The sequence below is a fragment of the Protopterus annectens genome, chromosome 3.part1 (genome assembly GCF_019279795.1).
Source record: "Protopterus annectens isolate FY-2018-M chromosome 3.part1, PAN1.0, whole genome shotgun sequence".
Lineage (NCBI taxonomy): Eukaryota > Metazoa > Chordata > Ceratodontiformes > Protopteridae > Protopterus > Protopterus annectens.
In genome coordinates, this window is record NC_056732.1 from 25,757,834 (window position 1) to 25,785,363 (window position 27,530).

At 43.4% G+C, this 27,530-nt stretch overlaps 1 protein-coding gene across 1 annotated transcript in view; it reads right to left on the reverse strand.

Annotated features, from left to right (window-relative positions):
* LAMA1 (laminin subunit alpha 1) overlaps positions 1-27,530 on the reverse strand; it is a 3,417,884-nt gene that overhangs the window by 1,763,736 nt on the left and 1,626,618 nt on the right. Inside the window, exon 24 of the mRNA XM_044066516.1 lies at positions 1,826-1,912. Within this exon, the coding sequence (XP_043922451.1) occupies positions 1,826-1,912 (87 nt within the window). The remainder of the gene's footprint in view (positions 1-1,825; positions 1,913-27,530) is intronic.

Sequence of the window (27,530 nt, forward strand, 5' to 3'; positions counted from 1 at the left end):
AACTGGTAAATGTATATATGTACAGCTGTACTGTCCTAACCGGTAAGGGTATATAGGTACAGCTGTACTGTCCTAACTGGTAAGGGTATATATGTACAGCTATACTGTTGTACATATGTACAGCTGTACTGTCTTAACTGGTAAGGGTATATACGTATAGCTGTACTGTCCTAACTGGTAAGGGTATATATGTATAGCTGTACTAACCTACTTGGTAAAGGTATATATGTATAGCTGTACTGTCCTACTTGGTAAGAACATAAATGTACAGCTGTAATGTCCTACCTGGTAAGGACATAAATGTACAGCTGTAATGTCCTACCTGGTAAGAACATAAATGTACAGCTGTACTGTCCTACTTGGTAAGAATATGAATGTACAGCTGTACTGTCCTACCTTATATTGGTACATATGTACAGCTGTACTTTCCTTACTTGTAATGGTATATATGTATAGTGCTAATGCTGCATATATGTTCAGCTGTACTGTTCTACCTGGTAAGGGTATATATGTACAGCTGTACTGTCCTAACTGGTAAGGGTATATATGTACAGCTATACTGTCCTACCTGGTAAGACTATGAATATACAGCTGTACTGTCCTACCTTATATTGGTATATATGTACAGCTGTACTGTCCTTACTTGTAACGGTATATATGTATAGCTTTAATGTTCCATATATGTACAGCTGTACTGTTCTACCTGGTAAGGGTATACATGTATAGCTGTACTAACCTACTTGGTAAGGGTATACATGTATAGCTGTACTGTCCTTACTGGTAAGGGTATATATGTATAGCTGTACTGTTGTACATATGTATAGCCATACTGTCCTAACTGGTAAGGGTATATACATACAGGTGTACTGGCCAACCAAGTAAGGGACAAGGAATTGTTATGGCTAGATTTGTATATGCCCTAGGGCCGATAGCCTAGTACCAACCTACTAGTGAGAGAATATATGTATAGTTGTACTGTCCTAACTGGTAAGGGTATATATGTATAGCTGTACCGTGCTTACTGGTAAGGGTGTATATGTACAGCTGTACTGTTATAACTGGTAAGGGTATATATGTATAGCTGTACTGTCATAACTGGTAAGGGTATATATGTATAGCTATACTATTGTATATATGTACAGCTGTGCTTTACTAATTGGTAACGGTATATACGTATAGCTGTACTGTCCTACCTGATAACACATATATATATATATATATATATATATATATATATATATATATGCATATGTGTGTATAGCTTACTGTCATAACTGGTGAGGGTATATATGTACAGCTGTGATGTACTAACTGGTAAAGATATATATGTACAGCTGTGCTGTACTAACTGGTAAGGGTATATATGTACAGCTGTGCTGTGCTAACTGGTAAGGGTATATATGTACAGCTGTACTGTCCTAAATGATAAGGGTATATAGTTTGCATGTCCCACAATCTCCTTCATCCATACATATGTCATTAAATTTCTTCTTTGATTTAGCTTCTCTCTACCAGACAATTACAATGTAAGTATACAAGCTGCACATTTTCAAAACTCTATTCTGCAGTGAACCACAAATGTTAACAGAAGCAGACAGATAACGTATACCAGCATTCTGCAGTATTACAGATTCACTTTCTGGCTTTCTGAATAAAGGTTAACTGAAACAGGCAGATAACATATTCCAGCATTTTGCAGTGTTACAGATTCAAGTTGTGGTTATCTAAATCAAGAAACTGAAGCAGGCAGGTAACATAGTCCAGCATTCTGCAGTGTTACAGACTCATGTTGTGGCTATCTGAATCACACAAAAATTTGACCCACCTTTCACAGTACTGTCCTTCATAGCCCGCAAAGCATGCATCACATTGGAAACCACTGTCACCTTCAAGAACACATGTGGGACTGAAACTGATAAGAAAACAGAGAGAAGAATAACTTTTAAGTTCCTTTACAATGCTTTAAAAAACTATTTATTAACTGGGTAAGCTCAATGGTCACGGTCCCTTTTCTGCAGCAATGTCTGGTTAAGTGACTTGCTCAGAGTCACATGGTAGACAGACAGAGGCTGTGATTAAAAAAAAAGGACTGCTGCACAGTCTAGGTCTAGCAGAACAGAGTCTGACAGTACTAAGCATGCAGTCCAAACATTAAAAGTCTCATACAGTTATAAATATAATATAGTTATTGTAATGACATTAATTAATCTATGTATTCCATTTTATGATGTGCGTATTTTACTTATGTAAACACTATGTAGATCAACAAATGAATCTAGAGTTGAAGTGCATCATCAACTCACCAATCAGAAATGACACTGTAAAACTGCATATCAATCCTAGTTAAACTAAATGGAAAAAAGAATAAAACATCACATGTGCATGCACACACACACACACACACACACACACACACACACACACACACACACACACACACACACACACACACACACACAGACATGCATGAGTGCACACACACATGCTCATTACAAATACTTAAAATAAACAATAACTAACAAAACAACTACCCCCAACAAAATTAAATAAGAAGTTGTGTACTTACTATAACTTGGCATCTGTGTTGTCCATTTTCAGTATTCTGCACAAATGGGTCTAGGATCCAATCCTCGGATCCGACTCAGCCACCTCTACAGGACTTTGGATTTGAAGCTCAAGCTCCTCCCTCTACCCATAATGCCATATTCCATCCACAACTCCTCAGATCGAGTTTGCTGCTTTACCTATACAGTGTTACACAGACAGAACAGACAAAAAGAAAGGTTGAGGTGCAAACCAGGAACATGAACGTTCCCATATCGTCCAAAGATCCTTTTAGGAGGGACAAGGCCGAGGGATGGCTGGGTGGGAAGGTGAAGAAGAATGAAAAATGGACAACAGAGATGCCAAGTTATGGTAAGTAAATAACTTCTTAATCTGAAGTTGTCCTTTTCATTCTTCCTCATGAATGGGTCAGGGACTAACTCTCGGGAGGCCCTCATAGAAGGACATGCCTGAGCACTGTCGAACCAAAGGAAGTTCTGCTTCTACAGACAATGTCTAACTTGGAATGTGTAACATAGGTATGAGTCTTAGATCAAGTGGCTACAGTGCAGATGTTGTCAATGGAAGCTCTTGAGGAAAAATAAGATGAAGTAGCCACAGATCTGGTGCAGTGAGCTCTAGGAGGATGAGGCAATTCCAAACCTTTTTGAGAATAAATCAGTGAAATACAATCAGTAATCCATTTAGCCAGAATAATTTTAGAAAATGCTTGACATAAGCTATTAGGGGAAAAGGATACAAACAGCTGATCAGGCTTCCTTTACTGTTTTGTTCTGTGAAGATAAAAACATAATTGTCTACGAACATCAAGAAGGTGCAACATATATTCGCCGTGATTAGTAAAATTTGGAAAGAAAACTGGTAATTGTGTAGACTGGTTAATGTTGGTCTCTGTGGCCACTTTAGGTAGAAAAGAAGGGTTAGTTCATAGAGGCACCCTATTTTTATGGAAAATAATGTAAGGAGGCTTAGCCAATAAGGCCTGGAGCTCAGAAATCTTTTTTGCTGAAAGAATAGTTGTCTAAGAACTTACCATAAAGTATAGTTTTGTACCTACCATAAATGTAGATGCTCAAGTGTATTCACTGCTGCAGTCATTACATTTGGTTTATCCTGCCGTCAGGCGGTCCCGCAGTCAGCCAGAGTTCCAAAGTCTTGGTCCGGCATCGGTTGCTGTCACTTCTTCCCTGACGTCAGTGCGCCAGGGGTATGTAAGATGCAGCGGACGCCATTTTCTTCAGTTTCTCTTGCCCCAGATGTCAGGTGCCCCCAAATAGGTAGGCAATACATATTGCTAATAAAACATACATAAAAAGTAAAACCAAAACCTTCAGTTACCAGCAAATACACCGCATAGGCAGTATAGGGTAGTAAGGTATAGATAAGTCCCAGCTAAGAAAGAGGGGATGGAGGGAGGGTAACCTGGACTGCAGCAGTGAATACACTCGAACATCTACATTTATGGTAGGTACAAAACTGTACTATGTTCATCGTGTTACACAGCTACAGTCATTACACTTGGGTTGAATCCCAGAGCTGAGGTAGGGTGGCTGGTTCTATAGAGGATTAGGGGTGGCTATGAGGCCCTGCAGCACTGCAGTGGCAAAGCCAGCTCTGGATTTAGAATAAAGAGGCAAGTGATAATGTTTGGTAAAGGTGTGCACTGAACTCCAAGTTGCAGCTTCCAGGATATCTTTGGTAGGTACTCCTCTAAGGTAGGCAGTTGAAGTGGCTGTTGCCCTGGTGGAATGTGGCCTAATGTTGCTAGGTACAGTTTTCCCATGCTGTGTGTAGCAGAAACAGATACAGTGTCTTATCCACTTTGTAATGGTCTGCTTAGAAATAGCCTTTCCCTGTGATCCTGCAGCATATGCTACAAACAATTGCTCAGTTTTACTGAAAGCTTTTGTTTTGTCCAAGTAGAAACGTAGCTGTCTGTGTATCTCCAATGAATGCAGAAGTCTCTCCCCTTTATTCTGGGGATTTGGATAAAAAGTTGGCAAGTGAATAGTTTGGTTAAGAGCCACACTGGATACCACCTTTGGCATAAATGAAGGGTTTGTTCTTAAAGAAACCCTGTCTTGGTGAAAAATGATGAAAGACTCGACTGCTATTAGTGCCTGTAACACTGAGACTCTTCGTGCTGAGGTAATTGCCAGAAGCAGAGCAGTTTTCCATGATACATATTTTAATTCTGCTGAATTGGCTGGCTCAAAAGGAGGTAAAGTTAGTTTTTCCAAGACAAAATTGAGGTCCCAAGTTGGTGTTGGTGCTCTCCGGGGCGGTCTTATGTTTTTAGCCCCTCTGAGGTACTGTTTTAGCAATGGATGAGAGAAAATAGGAGGATCTGTGTTGTAATGAGCCGAGATGTCAGAGGCGTGGATCTTAATGGATGAAAAGGATAGGCCTTTGTCCAGCATCTCAGTTAAGTATTGTAATATCTGAGGACAAGAGGGTCAAAACTTTGAGCTTGGTTCCAGGCACAGAATCTCTTCCACTTTTCTGAGTAAGATTTCCTGGTGCTAGGCCTCCTGGCCTCCAAAATGACATCCATAACAGCTTTAGAGAGAGGTGTTGTCTGCTTGACTAAGGAATCTGCCATGCAGCCAGGTTTAAGGTTTTGAGCTGGCTGTGCAGGATCTGATTGTTTTGTTGAGTCAGAAGATGTGAAGTTTGAGGTAAAATCCATGGTGGGCCTTGAGCGAAGTTCTTTAAGATTGGGTACCAGCGCTGGCGTGGCCAGTCTGGGGCAATCAGGATCATCTGTGTTTCTTCTTGTCTGGCTTTTAGGAGTACCTTTGAAAGGAGAGGCAGTGGTGGGAAGGCATAAACTTTTAGGCTCTTTTCAAGCTGAACGAGAGAGCATCCACTTTCCATGCTTGTGTGTGATAAGTCCTTGTGCAGAATTTCTGTAGTTGGCAATTCATTGGGGAGGCAAAAAGATCTTTGTCTGGCACCCCCATTTTTGCGTTATCATGCTGAATACTTGTGGATTTAATTTCCACTAGTGAGGATCCATGATGTTTCTGCTTAAGTTGTCTGCCAGAGTATTTTTCTTTCCTGGCAGGAATTGTGCTTGCAGATGAACTTGATAGGTTAGAGCTGTGTTCCACAAGGTCATGGCTTGTCTGCATAGGGGATAAGAATGAGTGCCCCCTTGCTTGTTTATGTACCACATAACTGTGGTATTGTCTGTCTTTAATAATAGTTGTCCTGGATGCAGAAGGTCCTTGAAGGCTGTTAGGGAATTTTGTACAGCTAACATCTCTTTTTGATTGATGTGAAGATGCATTTGGTCTGCGGCCCACTTGCCCTGAATACATTTTCCTGCCATGTGTGCTCCCCAGGCGTAATCCGAAGCATCTGTTGTTAGTGTCTGCCTGGCTGTGGGTAGAGTGAAAGGCTGTCCCTTGTTGAGGTGACATGCCTGTGCCCACCATCGAAACGCCTGTTGTAGGCAGGAAATTAGTGGCATTACTGCTTCCAAACTGTGACAGTGTTGAGTTCAAACACTTTTTAGGTAACATTGTAATTTCCTCATATGCAGTCTGGCATATGGTATTATTAGTATGCAGGATGCCATGAATCCCAAGGCCTGCAGAATTTTTCTTGCAGGGAGTTGGGTTTTTGTTGCCATCAATTGAAAGTACTAAGTCAGTTGTCCTTGCTTGTCTGGCGTGAGATAAGCCATCTGGGCCATTGTATTTAAGCTGGCACCCAGGAATAGTATCTCTTGTGAGGGCACTAGTTTTGACTTCTTTTCGTTTACTGTGTACCCCAGGCAAATTAGCAACCTTTTTACAAACTCCAGATGCTTTAGAAGAATGACCTTGCTCTCTGCTTGACTAAGGCAGTCGTCCAATTATGGATATATTTGAATTCCTTTTTGTCTGCAAAATGCAATTACTCTGCCAGGCAATTTGTGAAGACCCTGGGCACAGTAGATAAGTCAAAGGGCAGTGCAGAGAATTGGTAATGCATTGAACCAGCTATGAATCTGAGGTATCTTCTGCAATTTTGTCTGATAGGGACATGCAGGTATGCCTCTTTGAAATCCAAAGTAACAAGCCAAGCCTTCTTGCCCAGCATGGGAAGAAGCTGCTGTAGTGTCAACATTTTGAATTTCAGAACATCCAGGTAAGTATTTAGAGTAGTAAGGTCTAGTATGGGTCTCCAGGCTTTGTCCTTTCTGGGGACCAGGAAAAGTCTTGAGTAAAATCCTTGTCCTTGTTCCTGTTGTGGCACTTTTTGAATAGCTCTCATGTCCATGAGGGCTGTAATTTGTATTTGTGCCTCTGCAGGTCTGGCATTCCTTTTAAGCCTTGGTAGAGTGTGAAAGTGGAACCTGTAACCTTGAGACACAATATTCAGAACCCATTTGTCTTGGGTGATTATATGCCAATTTTGTGAAAAAAGTGCTAGTTTTCCCCCTACGGGAGCTGCCAAAAGGTAAGTGCTTGGCATTTGAAGGGGGAAGTCATTGGGACTGTTTCCTGTAAGGTTGTGACTTGTCTTCACCTCCTTTTGGGGTTGAAGCACCCTACTGTCGTGGTCTGTAAGAGCCTTGGGGCTGAGATCTGCCTCTTGGGCATCTGTATCTCTTTGTGGTCTGTCTGACACTGGAAATGACCAATTCTTTGAAGGCCAATTTCTGCTAAATCGAGGTGGCTGTACCTGTAAGAAATCCTTCACTGTTTGCACAGATTTTACTCTATCCTCCATTTTCTTTAATAACTCTTCTGCCTTAACACCAAATAAAATATCCTGCTGTAAAGGAGCATCCAATAATTTTGCCTTAACATGATCAGGTAAACCATGTTCTTTTAACCAAGCAGGCCTTCGTATCACAGATCCTGTAACTGCTGTTCTACAAGAAGCCTCTAATGAATCAAAACCACATTGCAGAGTATGTTTTCCCACTTGTTCAGCTGCATACAATAAATCCTGCATTTCCTTATAGTCAGGATGTTCTGAACTTGTAAGCATTTTCTGTTTTAACAGAGACATTAAATATTGTTGGTATTTAAGCATGTGAAACTGGTAATTTAAAGCTCTCACTGCTAAAGTTGCAGAAGTGTAAACTTTCTTCCCCCATCTGTCTAATGCTCTAGAATCCCTATCAGAGGGAACTGGACTTTTAGCCGTGGAAGCCTTTACCCCTTTGGGACCCTGGGAAATAGTTTCTGGGTCAGCAACAGGGTTTTTATAAAGAAATTTGTGAGAGTCAGGGACTCTGTAGTACCTGTCTGGCTTGACTGGAGCAGGGGGCAAAGAATCAGGATTTAGACTGGATTCAGAGAACACATCATCCACAATATCTAACACTGGCAGAATAGCAAGGGGCCTGTGCTGAGGCAATAAAAGAAAGTCTCTGAGCCTTTTCTTGGATTCTGAGTAATCCTGGCCCTCCCAATGGAAATGCTCCCTCATGGTATGTAAAGTTTCCCCAAATGAATAATCCTCAGGAGGAGAGGCTGAAGAAATTGATTCTTCAGCATCAGAGTCCTCATAGGGAGGTAAAGAGTATCCCTAGTCTGAAGAGGAATCAGAATATATGGAAACCTGGTCAGAGGAATCATAGTCTGTATCCTGCCTAGGCCTTTTATCAGGAGGAGGATGGGTACCTCTGATCAGAGTAATTAAGTCTTCGGCCATTATGAGCATCTGTTTTTTAGGCATGGAGGCCTGTCCAGGTGAATGCTGTACTTGCTTCTTTGTCTTTAATGGAGTTGGCTGTAGTTTTTATGGTAAGCTGTGAAGGTCTGAAAACACCCTCAGAAGCCGATGCCTGCTCAGCGGCTCCGGACCCATCTGAAGGGTTAGTTTCCATAGGCCCAGCACCTTGAGTATCCAGAGGCTTAGACAACTCCACGTGGGAGTCGGAGGCGGCCTGTGGCTCTGAGGTAGCGGGTGTCAGGGGCTGTGAAAGCGCCTCACTGAGAACCGGCGAACGGGAGACTGACCTAGAAGAAGCTTCATCGTCAGTTTTGGGCCTCGGATGCCTGTCCTTATCCTTGTCTTTGCGGTTTTTGTGTATTCCGGTCATCGGTTGTTCCGAGGACATGGTATAATTAAACCTTCGGCCAAAGTAATGGCGAGCAAAGTCAAACCGACGTTTAATAGTGCGCTTGTTAAATCTAGCACAAAACCGACAACTAGTGACGTCGTGGTCTGGGCCTAGGCATGGAATACAGTAAAAATGAAAATCCTTATGAGGTATTTGCTTCCCACAAGAAATACAATTATTAACTTTTACTGACATCGGTCTGAGGCAAGAAAAAGTTTCCCCAACGGGGTACTTAGCTTTATTGAAGACTTCGGTTCTGAAATTCGAATTGAAAATCTCAGAAGTCGGCTAACCGGCACTTGCGAACTGCTTTTGCTTCGGGCACCGCGCGGCAAAAAAGACTGAAGAAAATGGCGTTGGCTGCATCTTATATAACCCTGGCGCACTGACGTCCGGGAAGAAGCGACGGCAACCGACGCCGGACCAAGACTTTGGAACTCTGGCCGACTGCGGGACCGCCTGACGGCAGGATAACCCAAGTGTAATGACTGCAGCAGTGAAACACGACAAACATCAATAGATGCCCTTCTCTTCTCTGTTGCAGTATTCTTTACATGAGGGAGTTGCCTGCTCAGGCGACTTGACATTGGTCAGTATACCAAAGTCTTTTACTACTGTAAATTGTATGGTACGTCCTATGTAGGCAGCTACTGGACATAGGCCATAAAGGTGATGTACGTGCACACCATCCTCAGAACTGAAGCCCCAGGAGGAGAGACAGTCAGTCCAAAGAATAAAGAGTCAATACCTCCAAGAATCATAAGAAGTAGGGAAGGGGGGTGGGACAGAATACTGCAACAGAGAACAGAAGGACATCTATCGTTATGGTAAGTTCTTACACAACTACTTTATGTCCTTCTATTCATCTGTTGCATTATTCTTTACATGAGGGAGAGTACCAAAGCTTATGCAGAGAGGGAGGTAGAGTTAGCAGATGAATTTTCCAGGAAGCCATGAAGAATGACTCTGGCAAACCCAGCCCTACATCTGGAGAAGGAATCCAGTTTATAATGTTTGGTAAAGGTGTGGACAGTGGTCCAGGTAGCTGTCTCTAGAATAGAATTGGTGTCTAGCCCTTTGAGAAAGGCACCAGATGAGGCCACTGCTCTGGTGGAGTGAGCTTTGACTGACCAGGGAGGGAGTTTTCCATGGTAGGCACAGCAGAAGGTAATGATTTTGGAAATCCAGTTAGAAATGGTTTGTTTGTAAATAGGCAGTCCCAGAGCCCTGAGGTGGAATGAGACAAACTGCTGGTCTGATTTCCTAACAGATTTAGTTTTGTGAAGGTAAAATCTGAATTGTCTGTGCACATCAAGTGTGTGCAAAATCTTCTCACTAGTGTTTTGGGGAGAAAGGAAAAAGGTTAGCCTAGTTTAAGGACAATTCATTAACCACTTTGGGCAAAAAGGTGAGAGTGGTGCGAAGGGAAACCTTGTCTTTGTGGAATATCAAAAAGGGGGGAGAAGCCGTCAGGGCCTGGAGCTCAGAGGCCCTTCTGACAAAAGTTACTGCCAGCAACAAGACTATTTTCCAGGTGGTGTTTCAAGGAGCTAGAAGAAGCTGTCTCGAAGGGTGCAAGGGTCAGCTTCTCTAGCACAGAGTTTTCTAATGTGGAGGATGCCTTTGAGGAACTGCTTGGCCTCAAATCTAGAAGCTAAAGGTGGGGAAAGAGGCAGACGTGCCATAAATGGCTGACAGATGTACCTTTACAGATGAATAAGCTAGGCCAGTATTGAGCAACTCACAACTTGTAAGCCCAACACAGCTCAAAAAGTCAGGAACCACGATAGTACTGCAGTTAGTTTCTTTTATTAAAAAACCATGCACCAACGATGACACTATTAGTTGAGCGCTTTCATCTAGTGAATCTAGATTTCTTCAGAACATCAGACAAACTGTTTGAATACACTTTAAATACCTTAATTACCCGCCTTTTTCTAAAAACAATTACCCAATTACATACATTTAACCCTATGCATCTCTTATGCAGTAAAATATCCATCTAAAACTTGATTAACCATCTTCTCCTTTAAATCTATTGCAAACTTGCTGCATAATGTGCTTGTTGTGAGAATATAGCTTAGAAACGCATCAGTATTCACAAATGAATCATATTATTGCTGTATGCGCAAATACTGCTATTATAGATAAAAAAATGTATAAATAAAATATATATGTTATGCTAAAAATACAAAATTTGATGAATAATTTGATGAAAATGCAGTACAAAAAGAATCAACCAACACAATAACTGTTGTTACATACATAGTGATAGCTTATCTTGTATAATATCTAACATTTTTATTTACCACAATATTTCCACAAAATCAAGATTATACCCTCACTAAGGGTTTAGTAGGAATTACTTCATTAAGGCCAGGTGGTGTGGCAGCCTCGAGCCGCAGCTGCCACTTGATTTCTTTTTCTCCCACAATGGCCTTTATATTACCTCCTCTAGGATTTATACTGACCACATCCAAAATACCAAATTTAAAACCCGTGCATGTCTCGCTATTTAGTATATGTCGGGACAATGCATTATTGGTATCATTTTTCTTAATGCAATAGGTGTGGTCATAAATTCTATTTTTGAGAAAACGGTCCGTCATTCCAACATAATAACTTTGACATGTGTCACAAATAGCTAGATATACCACATGTCTAGTTAAACAATTACCATGTTTAAAATGAACCTTAGTTCTATTTCTGTCCTTTAATACTATGCTTTTGCCTTCATATATATACTTACAATAACTACAGCTCCCGCACTTCATAGTACCCCTTTTGAAGGTCTTTGTGTCTTGTATAGCACTCTGCCTTATTTCTATAAGCCTTTTGAGACTATTACCTGTCTTATACACAAAATTGGGTACTGGGGGGATTTTATCCTTAGTCACTGGATCACTTGTCAAAATGTGCCAGTGTTTGGTAATAATTTGCTTAACCTGCTGTGTATAATGTCCATACTTCACAATACAGGCCCTATTATAATATTCACCCTCTGTATTGTTGTGTGGATTGTTCTTTTGAATACCTATGCCTAATAATGGGGGAAATTTTCTACCCCATTCCTGGGTTACATATACTGTTAAATCATCCAACATCTTGTCAGGGTATCCCTTTTCTCTGAACATGGCCACCATAAAACTAACCTCTTCTAGCATAGTACCCCTATCTGATGTCATCCTCGCTGCCCTTATTAGCTGTCCTTTCACTATATTGTACTTGACTTTATATGTGTGGGCACTAGTGTAATGCAAGTATCCATTGCTATAAGTCTCTTTTCTATGAATCCTGGACTGAAATGTCTTAGGAAAAAGGTTAGCCTAGTTTAAGGACAATTCATTAACCACTTTGGGCAAAAAGGTGAGAGTGGTGCGAAGGGAAACCTTGTCTTTGTGGAATATCAAAAAGGGGGGAGAAGCCGTCAGGGCCTGGAGCTCAGAGGCCCTTCTGACAAAAGTTACTGCCAGCAACAAGACTATTTTCCAGGTGGTGTTTCAAGGAGCTAGAAGAAGCTGTCTCGAAGGGTGCAAGGGTCAGCTTCTCTAGCACAGAGTTTTCTAATGTGGAGGATGCCTTTGAGGAACTGCTTGGCCTCAAATCTAGAAGCTAAAGGTGGGGAAAGAGGCAGACGTGCCAGAAATGGCTGACAGATGTACCTTTACAGATGAATAAGCTAGGCCAGTATTGAGCAACTCACACAGGTATGAAAGAACCAGAGGGAGATCCACCATTAGTGGGTCCAGATTACGAGAAAGATACAGCAAAGAAAATCTTTTCCATTTGGATAGGTAAGATTCCTGGTATTGGATTTCCTGGCCTCCTGCAGGACATGGAAGCACATCCTCTGAGAATAGGTGTCTAAAAGGTATCAGGGCTCTATCACCCACAGAGTCAGTTGTAGAGTTGCCAAGTGTGGGTGGATGAGCGATCCCTTGTGTTGTGTGAGTAGGTCCACTCTGTGAAATAACTTGTGATGATCACCCTTGGCTAGGTGCAGGAGAAGTGGGAACCAATACTGTCTTGGCCAATAGGGAGTCACCAGCAAGATTTTTGGTTTACTCTGCTGAATCTTCAGAAGGACCTTCAGAATGAGTGGAAGGGGAGTAAATGCATACAGAAACTTCCCCTTCCAGGATATTGACAGGGCATCCGCTTTCCATGCCATGGGGTGAGGTTCCCTGGCACAAAATCTTAGAAGTTGTCTGTTCAGAGGGGAGTCAAACAAGTCTTTCTGAGGAATACCCCACTGGTGGACTATAACACATCCCTGTGAGGGATACATTCATGGGCCAGAGTTGTGGATCTGCTCAAGGTGTCTGCCACAGAGTTCTGATTGGAGGGATGTGGACCACCTGCAGATAAATCTGATGTTGGTGGGCTAGCTAACAAACCTGTAAAGCTAATCTGCACAGGAGGTAGGATTTGGTCTCCCCTGTTTGTTCACATACCAGAGAAAGTACAGTTGTGTACACTTGCCATAAATATAGACTTTCGAGTGTATTCACTGTTGCAGTCAACACACTTGGATTATCTGCCTGCAGGTAGCCTTCAGTCGGCCCAAATATCAGAGACTTAGTATTTCTGCGTCAGTTGCTGTTGCTCCAGGTCCGACGTCAGGGGTATAAAAACAGGCAGCCGATGCCATTACATCAGTTTTTCTTGCTCCAAATGGCAGAAGCCCTCCAAAAGGGAGCTAAGCTATGGTGGAAAAATCTCCTCCAGTAAAAAGTAAATACCAATACCCCTGCAAGGGGTGAGTAGTATACACATAGAGGAGAGAGAGAGAGAGAGAGAGAGAAGGGGGCTGGAGGGAGGGAAACCAGGACTGCAACAGTGAATACACTCAAACATCTACATTTATGGTAAGTGTACACAACTGTACTATGTTCTTCGTGTTTCACTGTTGCAGTCATCACACTTGGGTTGATTCCCAAAGCTGTAGAAAGGGTGGAGGCAGTCAAGAAGTGTTTGAGCTGGCTAGTATGCACTGCAGGACTGCAGTTGCAAACCCCGACCTGGATTTGGAAAAATATAGGCAGGTGGTAATGCTTGGTGAATGTGTGTACAGAAAGTACAGTTGTGTACCTACCATAAATGTAAATGTTCGAGTGTATTCACTGTTGCAGTCATTACACTTGGGTTATCCTGCTGGCAGGCTACCTGCAGTCGGCCTGAATTCCAAAGTCCTGGTCCGGCGTTGGTTGCTGTCACCTCTTCCCTGACGTCAGTGCGCCAGGGGTATATAAGATGCAGCCGACGCCATTTTCTTCAGTTTTTCTTGCCCCAGATGTCAGGTGCTCCCAGAAGGGTAGGCTAAAAACATTGCTTATAAAAAGCATGCACTAAAATAAACAATACCTTCATCTACAAGCAAATACACCACATAGGTTGTATAGAATAGAGAAGTACAGATAAGTCCCAGCAAAGAAAGGGGGATGGTGGGTGGGTAACCTGGACTGCAACAGTGAATACACTCGAACATCTACATTTATGGTAGGTACACAACTGTACTATGTTCATCGTGTTTCACTGTTGCAGTCATTACACTTGGGTTGAATCCCAAAGCTGATGTTGGGCGGCTGGGTCTAAATAGAATTAGCAGTGGCTATGAGGCCCTGCAGAAAGTACAGTTTTGTACCTACCATAAATGTAGATGTTCGAGTGTTCACACTGCTGCAGTCATCACACTTGGGAGACATCTAGGCCTCTGGAAACTCAAGGTATTGGGCCTATGGAAACTAATCCCTCAGATGGGTCCAGAGCCGCTGAGCAGGCACCGGCTTCTGAGGGTGTTTTCAGACCTTCACAACTTACCATTAAAACAACAGCCAAGACAAAGGTACCATTAAAGACAAAGAAACAAGTACAGCATTGTCCTGGACAGTCCTCCATGCCTAAGAAACAGATGCTTAAAATGGCCGAAGACCTCATTACTCTAATCAGGGGTTCCTATCCCCCTTCCTGAGAAAAGGCCTAGGCAGGATACAGACTATGACTCATCTGATCAGGTTTCCATTCCCTCTGATTCCTCTTCAGACCAGGGATACTCTTTACCCTCTATGAGGACTCTGATGCTGAGGAATCTATCCCTTCAGTCTCTCCTCCTGAGGATGTCTTCTGTAAAGATAGTACCTGAGTTGCCTGTGAACATTCAAGGTATGGAGTATCCTTTCTCCCTTATTGTTTTGGGTTCAACAAAGATAAAAGGGTGATGGATAGTCTGGTTAAGTAAACATGGATGCCACTTTAGACATAAAAGGATTAGTTCTCAAAGAAACCCTAAACCTATGTAAAGTCAAATAGAGTTGACAATATAAGAGCCTGTAACTTAGATACCCTTCCTGCAGAGGTCACATCAATCAGTAAAACAGTTTTCCATGTTAAGAACCTAAAGTCAGCTAGATTAGCTGGTTCAAATGGAGCAAGTTTTAGCTTCGCTAACACAAAACTAACATTGCGAGGAGAGGTCACCAGTTTTCTTGGAGGCCTCTGATGTAAAATGCTTTGCAAGAACATCTTGACATGGGACTGCATGAAAAAAGGAGGATCCGTGGGCAGACATGATGAAATGGATGACAAATGAACCCTGTCAGAGGAATAATAAAAGTCATAGGATAGTAACTCACAAAATATTACAGAACCAGGAGAACAATTAGCCCCAAATGTGTGTAGGTTATGTTGTTGGTGCCAACTAGAAATCCTAACGTGATTTTTTTTTTAGTAGAAAGCTTTCTTGCCTCCATTAGTACCCACTGCACACCCTCAGTAAACAGGTGCCTAAAAGGAATTAAGACCTTATCATTCATGCAGTCAACTGAAATTGATTAATGTTAATTAATTAATGTCGGGATGTAGCAATTACCCCTGTTCTAATGTGAATAGATCCAGTCTGTAAGGAAGCTTGTGGTAATTGCCCCTGGCCATTTCTAAAAGAAGGGAGATCCACGGTTGCCTGGGCCAGAAAGGAGTCATCACAATGACCTTGGGTGATTCCTTCTGAATCTTCAGAAGTACCTCAGATATTAGTGGAAAGGATGTAAAAACATACAGGAACATTCCTGTCCAAGGAAAACAAAGGCATCTGTATTGCAGGCCTTCTTGCATGGAAACCTGAAACAAAATCTTGCCAGTTACCTGTTCAGAGAGGAGGCAAAGTGGTCTACTTGACAAACTTCCCACAGATGGATCAAATCTTGGAAAGTACAGTTTTGTACCTACCATAAATGTAGATGTCCGAATTGGATAGCATCTGCAGTCATAACAACTGGGTTGTCCTGTCGTCAGGCAGCCCTACAGTCGGCCGGATTCCAAAGTCCGGGTCCGGCTTCGGCTGATGTCGCACTTCACCCGACGTCATCTCTGTTGGACTTCGGGTATAAAGGCATCAGCCGACGCCATTTTCTTCAGTGTTTCTTGCCCCAGATGCCAGAAGCCCTATAGAAGGCTAAAAAATTTTTTGGATAGATGCCAATGTTTCCAAAAGATAGAGGTAAACACAAAAATAAGCATGTATGTACATTAAATACAAACAAATACACCATGAAAGAAATCCCCCCACTAGCTAGCTATTAGAAGGGTAAACACCCTAGGAGTACCACAGAGGGGAAGGAGGGAGGGTAATCCTGACTGCAGATGCTATCCAATTCGGACATCTACATTTATGGTAGGTACAAAACTGTACTATGTCCTTCATGGATGCATCTGCAGTCATAACAACTGGGTAGAATACCATAGCCAACTAGGGGAGGAGGATAAAAGTAGATTATGGTGTGTTTAGGATCCCTTGCAGAACAGCAGTGGCAAACCCTGCTCGGGATCTGGAATATAGAGGTAAATTATAATGCTTGGCAAATGTATGCACGGAGGTCCAAGTAGCCGCCTCAATAATGTCTTTGGTAGCCACTCCTCGTAAGAAGGCTGTGGTAGTGGCTGTTGCCCTTGTAGAATGAGGTCTTATGTTCTGTGGAATTGGTTTTCCATGGAAGGAGTAACAGAATCGTATGCAATTTCCTATCCATTTGGAGATTGTCTGCTTGGAAATAGCTTTTCCTTCCCTTCCTGTTGCATAGGCTACGAAAAGTTGGTCAGTCTTTCTGCTATTTTTTGTTCTGTCCAAGTAGCAGCGTAGCTGTCTATGTACATCCAAGGTATGCAGTATTCTTTCCCCTCTGTTTTGTGGGTTGGGAAAGAAGGTAGGTAGGTGGATTGCTTGGTTTAAAGACACTCTGGATACCACCTTAGGCATAAATGTAGGATTAGTCCTCATGGACACTCTATCTTGGTGGAAGATTAGAAAGGGTTGCACTGCCATTAAGGCCTGTAGTTCTGAAACCCTCCTTGCTGAAGTAATTGCCAGTAGGAAAGCAGTTTTCCATGACAGGTGTTGTAGGTCTGTTGTTGCTGCTGGTTCAAAGGGTGATAGTGTCAATTTTTCTAGCACAAAGTTCAAGTCCCAAGCTGGCAATGGTGGTTTCCTTGGAGGTTTTACATTCTTGATTCCTCTGAGGAACTGCCTGAGCAAAGGGTGTGAAAAAACAGGTGGATCAAAGCTGTATTCTGCTGAAATAGCTGATGCATGAATCTTGATGGAGGAGTAGGACAGGCCTGAATGAAGTAGTTCGGCCAGATACTCCAGAATGTTAGGCATATCTATGTTTGATACATCTTTTCCTCTTTCAGAACTCCAAATGACAAACCTTTTCCATTTCCCAGCATAATTCCTTCTAGTTGAAGGCCTGCGTGCTTCAAGAATAATGTCTTTAACTCTTTGTGAAAGTTCTGTATTAGCAGCTGCTATGTGATGTTCCATGCAGTCAGTTGCAGCGTTTTTAGGTTTGGATGCATGGTGCTGAAGTTGTTCTGAGTTAGCATCAAAGGCATCAGGGGTATTGGCCCCATATTGTTCCGAGACATGCTCCTCAGCAGTGGGTACCAATGCTGTCTTGGCCAGTTTGGAGCTATCAGGATTATCCTTGGACGTTCCTCCTTGATTTTTAGTAGTACTTTGTGTATCAAGGGAAGAGGTGGGAATGCATATGCTGTTAGGCCTTTCCAGCTGAAGGAGAGTGAGTCCACTTTCCATGCTAGTGGGTGGAATGTCCTTGTGCAGAATTTTTTGAGCTGGTGATTGAAAGGTGATGCGAATAGATCTATCTGAGGCATTCCCCATTTCTTGAGATGGTCTTGAAGATATCCGGGTGCAGCTGCCATTCGTGGGCATCCGATGTGGTCCTGCTTAACATATCTGCTAGAGAGTTTTCTTTTCCTGGCACAAATATTGCCTGCAACTGGATGTTGTAGCTGAGTGCCAGGGTCCACAGCTCCAAAGTCATTCTGCATAGGGGGTAAGAATGAGTGCCTCCCTGTTTGTTGATGTACCACATGACTGTGGTGTTGTCTGTCCTTATCATCAAGTGGTCCTCCTTGAGAAATGGTCTGAACTTTTGGATTGCCAGTTTTACTGCCAGCATTTCTTTGAGGTTGATGTGCAGGTGAAGTTGGTCCTGTGTCCACAATCCTTGTATGCATTTGTCCAGCATATGCGCCCCCATCCTAGGTCTGAAGCATCTGTTGTGATGGTCTGGCTTGCTTGACCCTTGCGAAAGGGCAGGCCTGGGTTTGACTGGCATGCCTGAGCCCACCATAGGAACTCCTGTTTTAAGCATGGTATTAGTGGGATTTCTGTTTCTAGGCTGTGTCTGTGTTGGGACCATAAATTCTTTAGGTACCACTGTAGTTTTCTCATATGTAGTCTGGCAAATGGAACCAAGATTATGCATGATGCCATGAAATCCAAGGCCTGCAGTACCTTTCTTGCTGTTAACTTGTTCAGTTTTGTTAGTGCCAAGAAGTAAAGAGGGAGTTCTTTTGTTTTTCTGTAGTTAGGAATGCCATTTGTCTTACTGTGTCCAATTCCGCTCCCAGGAAAGTCCTTGTCTGGGATGGTATCAGCCTTGACTTTTGTAAATTGACTGTGTATCCCAGTGCTTGAAGCAAGTAAATGACCCTTTGTAAATCTGTTGTCAGCTTGCTTTTGTTGTCTCCTTGTATCAGGCAGTCGTCCAGGTATGGATAAATTTGAATTCCCTGTAGTCTGCAATGGCGATTACTGATGCCAGGCATTTTGTGAATACTCTGGGCGCAGTAGATAAGCCAAAGGGCAATGCTGAGAATTGATAGTGCTCTGATCCTGCAAGAAATCTGAGGTATCTTCTGCAGATTGGTCGAATGGGGACGTGCAGGTATGCCTCCTTGAGATCTAGAGTTACCAGCCAAGACTCCTTGCCCAGCATGGGAAGAAGTTGCTGTAGGGTCAGCATTTTGAATTTTGGGACAATGATGTAAGTATTCAGGGTGGACAGGTCTAGAATTGGTCTCCAACTTTTTCCTTTCTTGGAACTAGGAATAGTCTGGAGTAGAACCCCCTTCCTTGCTCTGCTGTTGGCACTTTCTCCACAGCTCTCATGTTTGCTAACTCCATTATCTGTTGTAGAGCCTCTGTCTTTTGATTTGGAGGTAGATTTGGCATTCCTCTTTTGTCTGGTAAAGTGTGGAAGTGGAACCGGTAACCTTGATCTATGGTTCGTAAAATCCACTTGTCCTTTGTTATGTGGTGCCAGTTTTTTGAAAATAAGGTTAGCTTTCCGCCTAGAGGAGCTGCTATTTGTTCCCTGGTAGGCGGGTTTAGGATTAAGTCACTGTGGCTGTGTTGATGTAGTGGCAGGTGTTGAGTCTGTGCCTCTGTTGTTATCTTGCCACTGTCGTCCTCTGTAGGCACCTCCTCTGGATTGGTTTCTGCCTCTGGAACGTCTATTCCTGCCCCTTTGAGGTCCTGTGGAGTCAGGAAAGGACCAATTTTTGGCAGGCCAGTTCCTGCTAAACCTTGGGGGTTGAACCTGCAAGAAATCTTTAACTGTCTGGACTGATTTTGCCTTTTCTTCCATTTTCTTCATAACCTGCTGGGCAGGTGTACCAAACAAACTTGTTTTATCCATAGGAGCATCTAGCAATTTAGATTTAACATGATCCGGTAAAGCTTGCTCCTTTAGCCATGCATGCCTTCTAATTACAGTGCCAGTCATGGCTGATCTAAATGAAGCCTCCAGTGCATCATAGCCACATTTTAAAGAATGGTTACTAACTTGCTGTATGTTATTTACCATTTCTAATACATATTTCTTATCAAGAGATTCATCAGTGGTTAGCTTTTTAGTTAACTGATCAAGCATAAACTCTTGGTATTGTATCATGTGAAACTGACAGTTTAAAGCTCTAGCTGAGAGAGTGGCTGAAGTGTAAACCTTTTTACCCCATCTGTCTAATGACCTTGCTTCCCTTTCAGAAGGAACAGGGTTTTTAGCTATGGTCGCGGCTACTGCCTTGGGACCCTGGGAAATAGTTTTTCGGGTCTGCAAGAGGGGCCTTGTAAAGGTGGTGATGAGTATCTGGCACCCTGTAAAATCTGTCTGGTTTGGCAGGGGCTGGGTGTAAAGAATCTGGAGCGGAGCAGACATCATTGAAAGCATCATCCACCACAGAGAGAACAGGAGGTATAGCTAAGGGCCTGTGCTGTGGAAGGTGCAAAAAGGTCCTAAGTCTTTTCCTGGAGTCTGAAAAATCCTGTTGCTGCCATTGGAACTGTTCTCGCATGGCATGCAAGGTTTCCCCAAAGGAGAATTCTTCTGGTGGGGAAGCAGCTGGAATGGATTCTTCAGCATCAGAATCTTCAAAATTGGATAAAGGAGCCTCTGGCTGGTCAGTTATGTCTGATTCATCAGCAGAATCATCAGAGGACACTGGCTCAAGGGGCTCTGCCCTAGGTCTCTTCTCTGGGGCTGCGAGGCCCTGTCTGGGTGAGATTGAGATCCTCTAATTAATGAAATTAAATCTTCTGCCAAAGTAAGCATTTGAGAACTGGAAGAGGGCCTGGTTGAGGGGGATTTAACAGGCACTGTTTTAGTAGTCTTGGCTGCTTTAGCCCTGGCGAAGGCCTTAATGGACATGGCTGCTGGAGGCCTAGCAGCACCACGTGCTGGGGTAGAGACATCCAAGGGAATGGTGTCTGATAAGTCAGTGGTAAGCACCGTAGTGGGTAAAATTTCTGAGGCCGATTCAAGAGTGTTAGCAGGGACCTCAGTTGTAGAGGTAGATTCAGCTGTATTTTGATCAGTTTTCTCGGTTTCGGCCGAAACCGAGACACTCGCGGTTTGCTTAACCATGGTTTCGGCCGAAACTGCGGACCGCGAGTGTCGGTCTTTTTCCTTGCTTTTGGCAGAATGCGAGTCGGAGGATCCGGCGGCATAATGTACGCAAAATCAGAACCGAAAAACTGTTCTGCAAACTCCGACCGGCGTCTAAGCGTGTCGGTTGAAAGAAGCACAGGACAAACAGGCTGCTACGTCGTGGGCTGGGCCTAAGCAAGGCAGGCAGTAAGAGTGGAAATCTTTATGAGGTATTTGTTTCCCACAGGTTAAACAATTATTAACTTTTTCTGACATCAGCTGAGGCAAGAAAGAGTCCCCAACGGCGTACTTAGCTTTAGAAGTCTTCGAAGTAGTATTCTGTAGAAGTAAACTCTGGCTCCGACCGACCGGCACTTGCGAACAGCTTCTGCTTGGCGCCAGCGCAAGAAAGACTGAAGAAAATGGCGTCGGCTGATGCCTTTATACCCGAAGTCCAACAGAGATGACGTCGGGTGAAGTGCGACATCAGCGAAGCGGACCCGACTTTGGAATCCGGCCGACTGTAGGGCTGCCTGACGACAGGACAACCCAGTTGTTATGACTGCAGATGCATCCATGAAGGACATCACCTCCTGGCCTAGTTTCCATTTGTGAGGGTCTGCCAATGTCCTCCTAACTTACTTGCCACACATTTTCACTCTCTGAATGTAGGATGCATACAGAGTGAGACTGTGATGCTATATCCCAAGCTAACATGGCTAGTTTGCAAAAGGAGGTACGACCTGGTCCCCCCTTGCTTGTTTGTGTACCACAGGGCTGTGGTATTGTCTGTAGAGGTTCTGGTGGCCAAAAACGGTTCAGAGATTTGAGTGCATTTATCAAGGCATGCATCTCCTTGACATTTATTGCTTGCATCTGTCTTTGGTGTCCCACACCCCCTGCACTTTCATCCCTCCAGAAACTGCTCACCAAGCAAATTCCGAAGTGTCTGTGGTGACTGTTTTGGATTAGGGAGGAAGAAGGACAGACCTGGATTTAAGGATGTCTGTTGTCTCCACTGAAAGATTTCTCTTCTGATAAACCACAGCACTGTGATTTGGAAAGAAAAAGGGTGCTGATTCTGGGGCCAAAGAGATTTCAGAGACCACTGTATCCTTCTCATTTGGAGTCTTGCCAGGGGTATTGTGAGAATCATAGATGCCATTAGACCCAAAATCCTAAGATAATCCAGACGAAAAGCTCTTTGAACTAAGGTGTCTAGCTGATATCCCAGGAATACAATTCTGTGTAAGGGAGTCAAGGAAGACTTTTGAATGTTCTCTTGGAATCCTAGATTGTGTAAGAGATCTCTCACCCAAAACAGAGATTCCTGACATATTAAAAATGACTCTACAAAGATAAGCAAGTCATCTAAATATGGAAAAATGTGGACACTCTGTAGCCTGTAATGAGTTATAACCAGAGCTAGACACTTTGTGAAGAGTCTTGGTGCACTGAACAGTCCAAAGGGTGAGGCAGAGAAAGTACAGTTGTTGTACACTTACCACAAATGTAGATGTTCAAGTGTATTCACTGTTGCAGTCATTACATTTGGGTTATCCTGCTGGCAGGTTGCCCTCAGTCGGCCTGAATTCCAAAGTCCTGGGTCCTGCATCGGTTGCTGTCTCCTCTTCCCTGACGTCAGGTCGTCGGGGGTATAAAAGATGCAGCCAACGCCATGTTCTTCAGTTTTTCTTGCCCCAGATGTCAGGTGCCCCCAAAAGGGTAGGCTAAAAATATGTAAATAAAACATACATGCACCAAAATAAGCTTTACCTTCATCTATAAGCAAATACACCACCTAGGTTGTATAGATTAGAGAAGTAAAGATAAGGTTCAGCAAAAGTAAGGGGGGTGGCGGGTGGATAACCTGGACTGCAACAGTGAATATACTCTAACATCTACATTTATGGTAAGTGTACACAACTGTACTATGTTCTTCGTGTTTCACTGTTGCAGTTAATACATTTGGGTTGAGTCCCAAAGCTATGGTTGGGGGGCTGGAGCTAAACAGCATTAGGAGCGGCTATGAGGCCCTGCAGAACTGCAGTGGCAAAGCCTGCCCTGGATTTAGAGTAAAGAGGCAGATTGTAATGTTTTGTAAAGGTATGCACTGAACTCCAAGTAGCAGCCTCTAAAAAGTCTTTGGTTGGTACTCCCCTGAGAAAGGCTGCAGAAGTGGCTGCAGCTCTGGTTGAATGTGGCCTAATGCCCTTAGGCACTGGTTTGCCATGCTGTGAGTAGCAGAAATGAATGCAATGACCTATCCACTTTGAAACAGTCTGCTTGGAGATGGCCTTTCCTTGTGATGCTGCGGCATATGCCACTAGTAATTGTTCTGTCTTTCTGAAAACTTTAGTTTTGTCCAGGTAGAATCTAAGTTGTCTGTGTACGTCCAAAGAATGCAGAATTTTCTCCCCCTTGTTCTGTGGATTTGGATAAAAAGTTGGCAAATGAATAGTTTGGTTAAGGGCTACACTGGATACCACCTTAGGCATAAATGTAGGGTTTGTTCTCAGAGAGACCCTGTCTGGATAAAAAATGATAAAGGGTTCCACAGTCATGAGAGCGTGTAGCTCTGAAACTCATCTTGCAGAAGTTATTGCTAGGAGCAGAGCAGTTTTCCAAGATAAGAATTTTATATCCGCAGTAGCAGCTGGCTCAAAAGGAGGTAAGGTGAGTTTTTCCAAGACATAATTGAGGTCCCATGCAGGTATTGGCGTTCTCCTTGGAGGCCTTAAGTTTTTGGCTCCTCTGAGGTACTGCCTTAATAAAGGATGAGGAAAGAGTGGTGGCTCTGTATAGTAATGAGCCGAAATGGCAGAGGCATGAATTTTAATTGATGAAAAAGATAGGCCTTTGTCCAGCATCTCAATTAAGTATTGAAAAATCTGAGGAATATTTGGGACAGCTGTATCCGTTCCTTGAGCTTGGTTCCAAGCACAAAATCTCTTCCATTTTCCAGCATAGGATTTTCTAGTACTAGGCCTTCTGGCTTCTAAAATGATCACAGCTTTACTGAGAGGTGTGGTTTGTATGGCTACATTATCCGCCTTGCTGTCAGGTTTAGAGTCCTGAGTTGGCTGTGCAGAATCTGATTGTTTTGCTGGGACAATAGATGAAGTATTTGAGGTAAGGTCCAGGCTGGGCATTGGGACAAGTTCCTTAAGCTCAGATACCAGTACTGGCGTGGCCAGTCTGGGGCAATCAGAATCATTTTTGGTTACTCCTGTCTGACCTTTATGAGTACTTTGGGGAGGAAAGGCATACACTGATAGGTTTGTCCAGTTGAAAGATAAGGCGTCCACTTTCCAAGCTTGTCTGTGATAAGTCCTTGTGTGCAGAATCTTTTTAGTTGATTGTTCTGAGGGGAGGCAAATAGATCTATCTCCGGGCGTCCCCATTTCTTTGTTATCATGCTGAAGACTTGTGGATCCAGGTGCCACTCGTGGGGCTCCATGAGGTTTCTGCTTAGTTCGTCTGCCAGAGTATTTTCGTTTCCTGGCAGGAACTGTGCCTGCAGATGAACTTGGTAAGTCAATGCTGTGTCCCATAAAGCCATGGCTAGTCTGCAAAGGGGGTATGAATAAGTGCCCCCTTGCTTGTTTATGTACCACATGACTTTGGTGTTGTCTGTCTTTATCAGTAGTTGTCCTGGATGAAGCAGGTCCTTGAAGGCTGTCAGGGCATTTTGAACAGCTAGTATCTCTTTTTAATTGATATGTAGATGCTTTTGGTTTGTGGATCAGGTGCCCTGAATGCCTCTTCCTGCCATGTGTGCCCCCCAGGCATAATCTGATGCATCCATTTTAGGCTCTGCTTGGCTGGGGGTAGTGAGAATGGCTGTCCCTTGTTTAGGTGACAAGCCTTTGCCCACCATCGAAACTCCTGTTGCCGGCAGGGGATGAGAGTAATCATTGTTTACAGGCTGTGGCAATGTTGTGTCCAGACACTTTTTAGGTACCATTGAATTTTCCTCATATGCAGTCTTGCATATGGTATTAGTAAGATGCAGGATGCCATGAAGCCCAAAGCCTGCAGAATTTTTCTTGCAGATAACTGGGCTTTTGTTGCCATTTCCTTGAAATAGGTAGTCAGTTGCCTTTGTCTGGAGTGAGATAAGCCATCTGGGCAGTTGTATTTAAGCTTGCACCCAGGAATATTATCTCTTGAGAGGGTACTAGTTTAGATTTCTTTTTGTTGACCGTGTACCCTAGGCATGTTAAAAGTCTTTTCACAAACGTCAGATGCTGTAGTAGAATGTCCTTGTTCTCTGCTTGTATGAGACAGCCGTCCAAGTAAGGGTATATTTGTATTCCTCTTTGTCTGCAGTAAGCAATTCCTGGTGCCAGGCACTTTGTGAAGACCCTGGGCGCAGTAGATAAGCCAAAGGGCAGTGCAGAGAATTGGTAATGCTTTGAGCCAGCCTTGAATCTGAGGTATCTTCTGCATGATTGTCTGATTGGGACATGCAGGTATGCCTCTTTTAAGTCTAAAGTCACGAGCCAAGCCTTGCTGCCCAGCATGGGCAGAAGCTGCTGCAAGGTCAACATCTTGAATTTTGGTATATCCAGGAAAGTGTTTAGAATAGATAGATCCAAGTATTGGTCTTCATGCTTTGTCCTTTCTGGGTACCAAGAACAGTCTTGAGTAAAATCCTTGTCCCTGCTCTTGTTGTGGCACTTGCTGAATAACCCTCATGTCCATGAGAGCAGCGACTTGTTTTTGAGCCTCTGCCCACTGATTTTTTGGCAGGTCTGGCCAACTGTTTGTCCTTGGCAGGGTATGGAAGTGAAACTTGTAGCCTTGTGACACTACGTCTAGAACCCATTTGTCCTGGGTTATAATGTGCCAATTTTGAGAAAAAAGTGCTAGTTTTCCCCCTAAGGGTGCTGCCAGCAGATAAGTGCTTGGTGCAGGCAGAGGGAAGTCATTGGGACTGTTTCCTATATGGTTGTGATTTGTCTTCTCCACCTTTGGAGGTAGAAACACCCCATTGCTTAGACTTGTAGGAACCTTGCAGCTGTGATCTGCCTCTAGGGTGTCTGGATCTGCCCCTTTGAGGTCTGTCTGAGACTGGAAAGGACCAATTCTTTTGTTGGCCAGTGTCTGCTAAATCTAGGTGGCTGTACCTGTAAGAAATCCTTGACCGTTTGCATAGATTTAACTTTGTCCTCCATTTTCTTTAACACCTCTTCTGCTTTAACACCAAACAAGGTATTATGTTGTAAAGGAGCATGTAATAATTTTGCTTTAACGTGATCAGGCAGATTTTGTTCTTTTAAACAAGCATGCCTCCTAATGACAGAACCCGTAACAGCAGCCCTGCAAGAGGTTTCCAGAGAATCAAAACCACATTGCAAAGTATGCTTTCCAACTTGCTCAGCTGCATGCAATAAATCCTGCATTTCTTTGTTTTCTGCACATTCAGAATTTACCATCATTTTCTGGTTAAGCAGTGTCATGATATATTGCTGATATTTGAGCATATGAAACTGGCAATTTAAGGCCCTTATAGCTAAGGTAGTAGATGTGTAAATCTTTTTTCCCCATCTATCCAGTGCCCTAGAATCCCTGTCAGAGGGGGTAGGGTTTTTTGCAGTGGAAGCCTTAACCCTTTTGGGACCCTGAGAAATAGTTTCTGGGTCTGCAGTAGGGTTTTTGAAAAGAAACTTATGAGAGTCAGGGACCCTGTAGTATCTGTCCGGCTTAACAGGAGCTGGCGGTAAGGAGGCAGGGGTCAGACTAGACTCTAAGAACACATCATCTACAATGTCTAACACAGGTGGAATAGCTAGAGGCCTGTGTTGAAGTAGTAAAAGGAAGTTTCTGAGCCTCTTCTTAGATTCTGAAAAATCTTGGCTCTCCCAGTGGAAGTGCTCCCTCATGGTATGCAAGGTTTCCCCAAAAGAGTAATCCTCAGGAGGAGAAGCTGAAGGAATTGACTTCAGCATCAGAATCCTCATGGGGGGGGGGGTATTCCTGATCAGAAGAGGAATCAGAAGAAATGGAAACCTGATCTGAAGATTCATAGTCTGTCTCTTGCCTAGGCCTCTTATCAGGAGGGGGATGGGAACCCCTGATCAAGGTAATTAAGTCTTCGGCCATTTTAAGCATCTGTTTTTTGAGCATGGAGGTCTGTCTATGTGGCTGGTGAACTTGTTTCTTTGTCTTTAAAGGTGTTTTAGTCTTTGCCTTTGAAGTCGGTTTAATATATAATTCTTTAGGTCTGAAAACACTCTCAGAAGCTGATGCCTGCTCACCGGCTCTGGACCCATCTGAGGGAATAACCTCCGAGGCTCCAATACCTTGAGTTTCCAGCGACCTGGCCAACTCCACGTGGGAGTCGGTAGCGGCCTGTGACTCTAAAGTAGTGGGCGTCAGGGGCTGCGAAAGCACCTCACTGAGAACCAGCGACTTGCTTAGGAGAAGCTTTGTCGTCGGTTTTGGACCTCGGTTGCCTGTCTTTTTCTTTTTCTTTGCATTTTTTGTGAACTCTTGTAGTCGAATGGCTATCCGACGACACTGTATAATTAAATCTTCGCCCAAAATAGCTTAATGCAAAATCGTACTGACGATTAATAGTGCGTTGGTTAAATCTACCACAAAACCGACAACTAGAAACGTCGTGGCAAGGAATACAGTAAGAATGAAAGTCCTTATGAGGTATT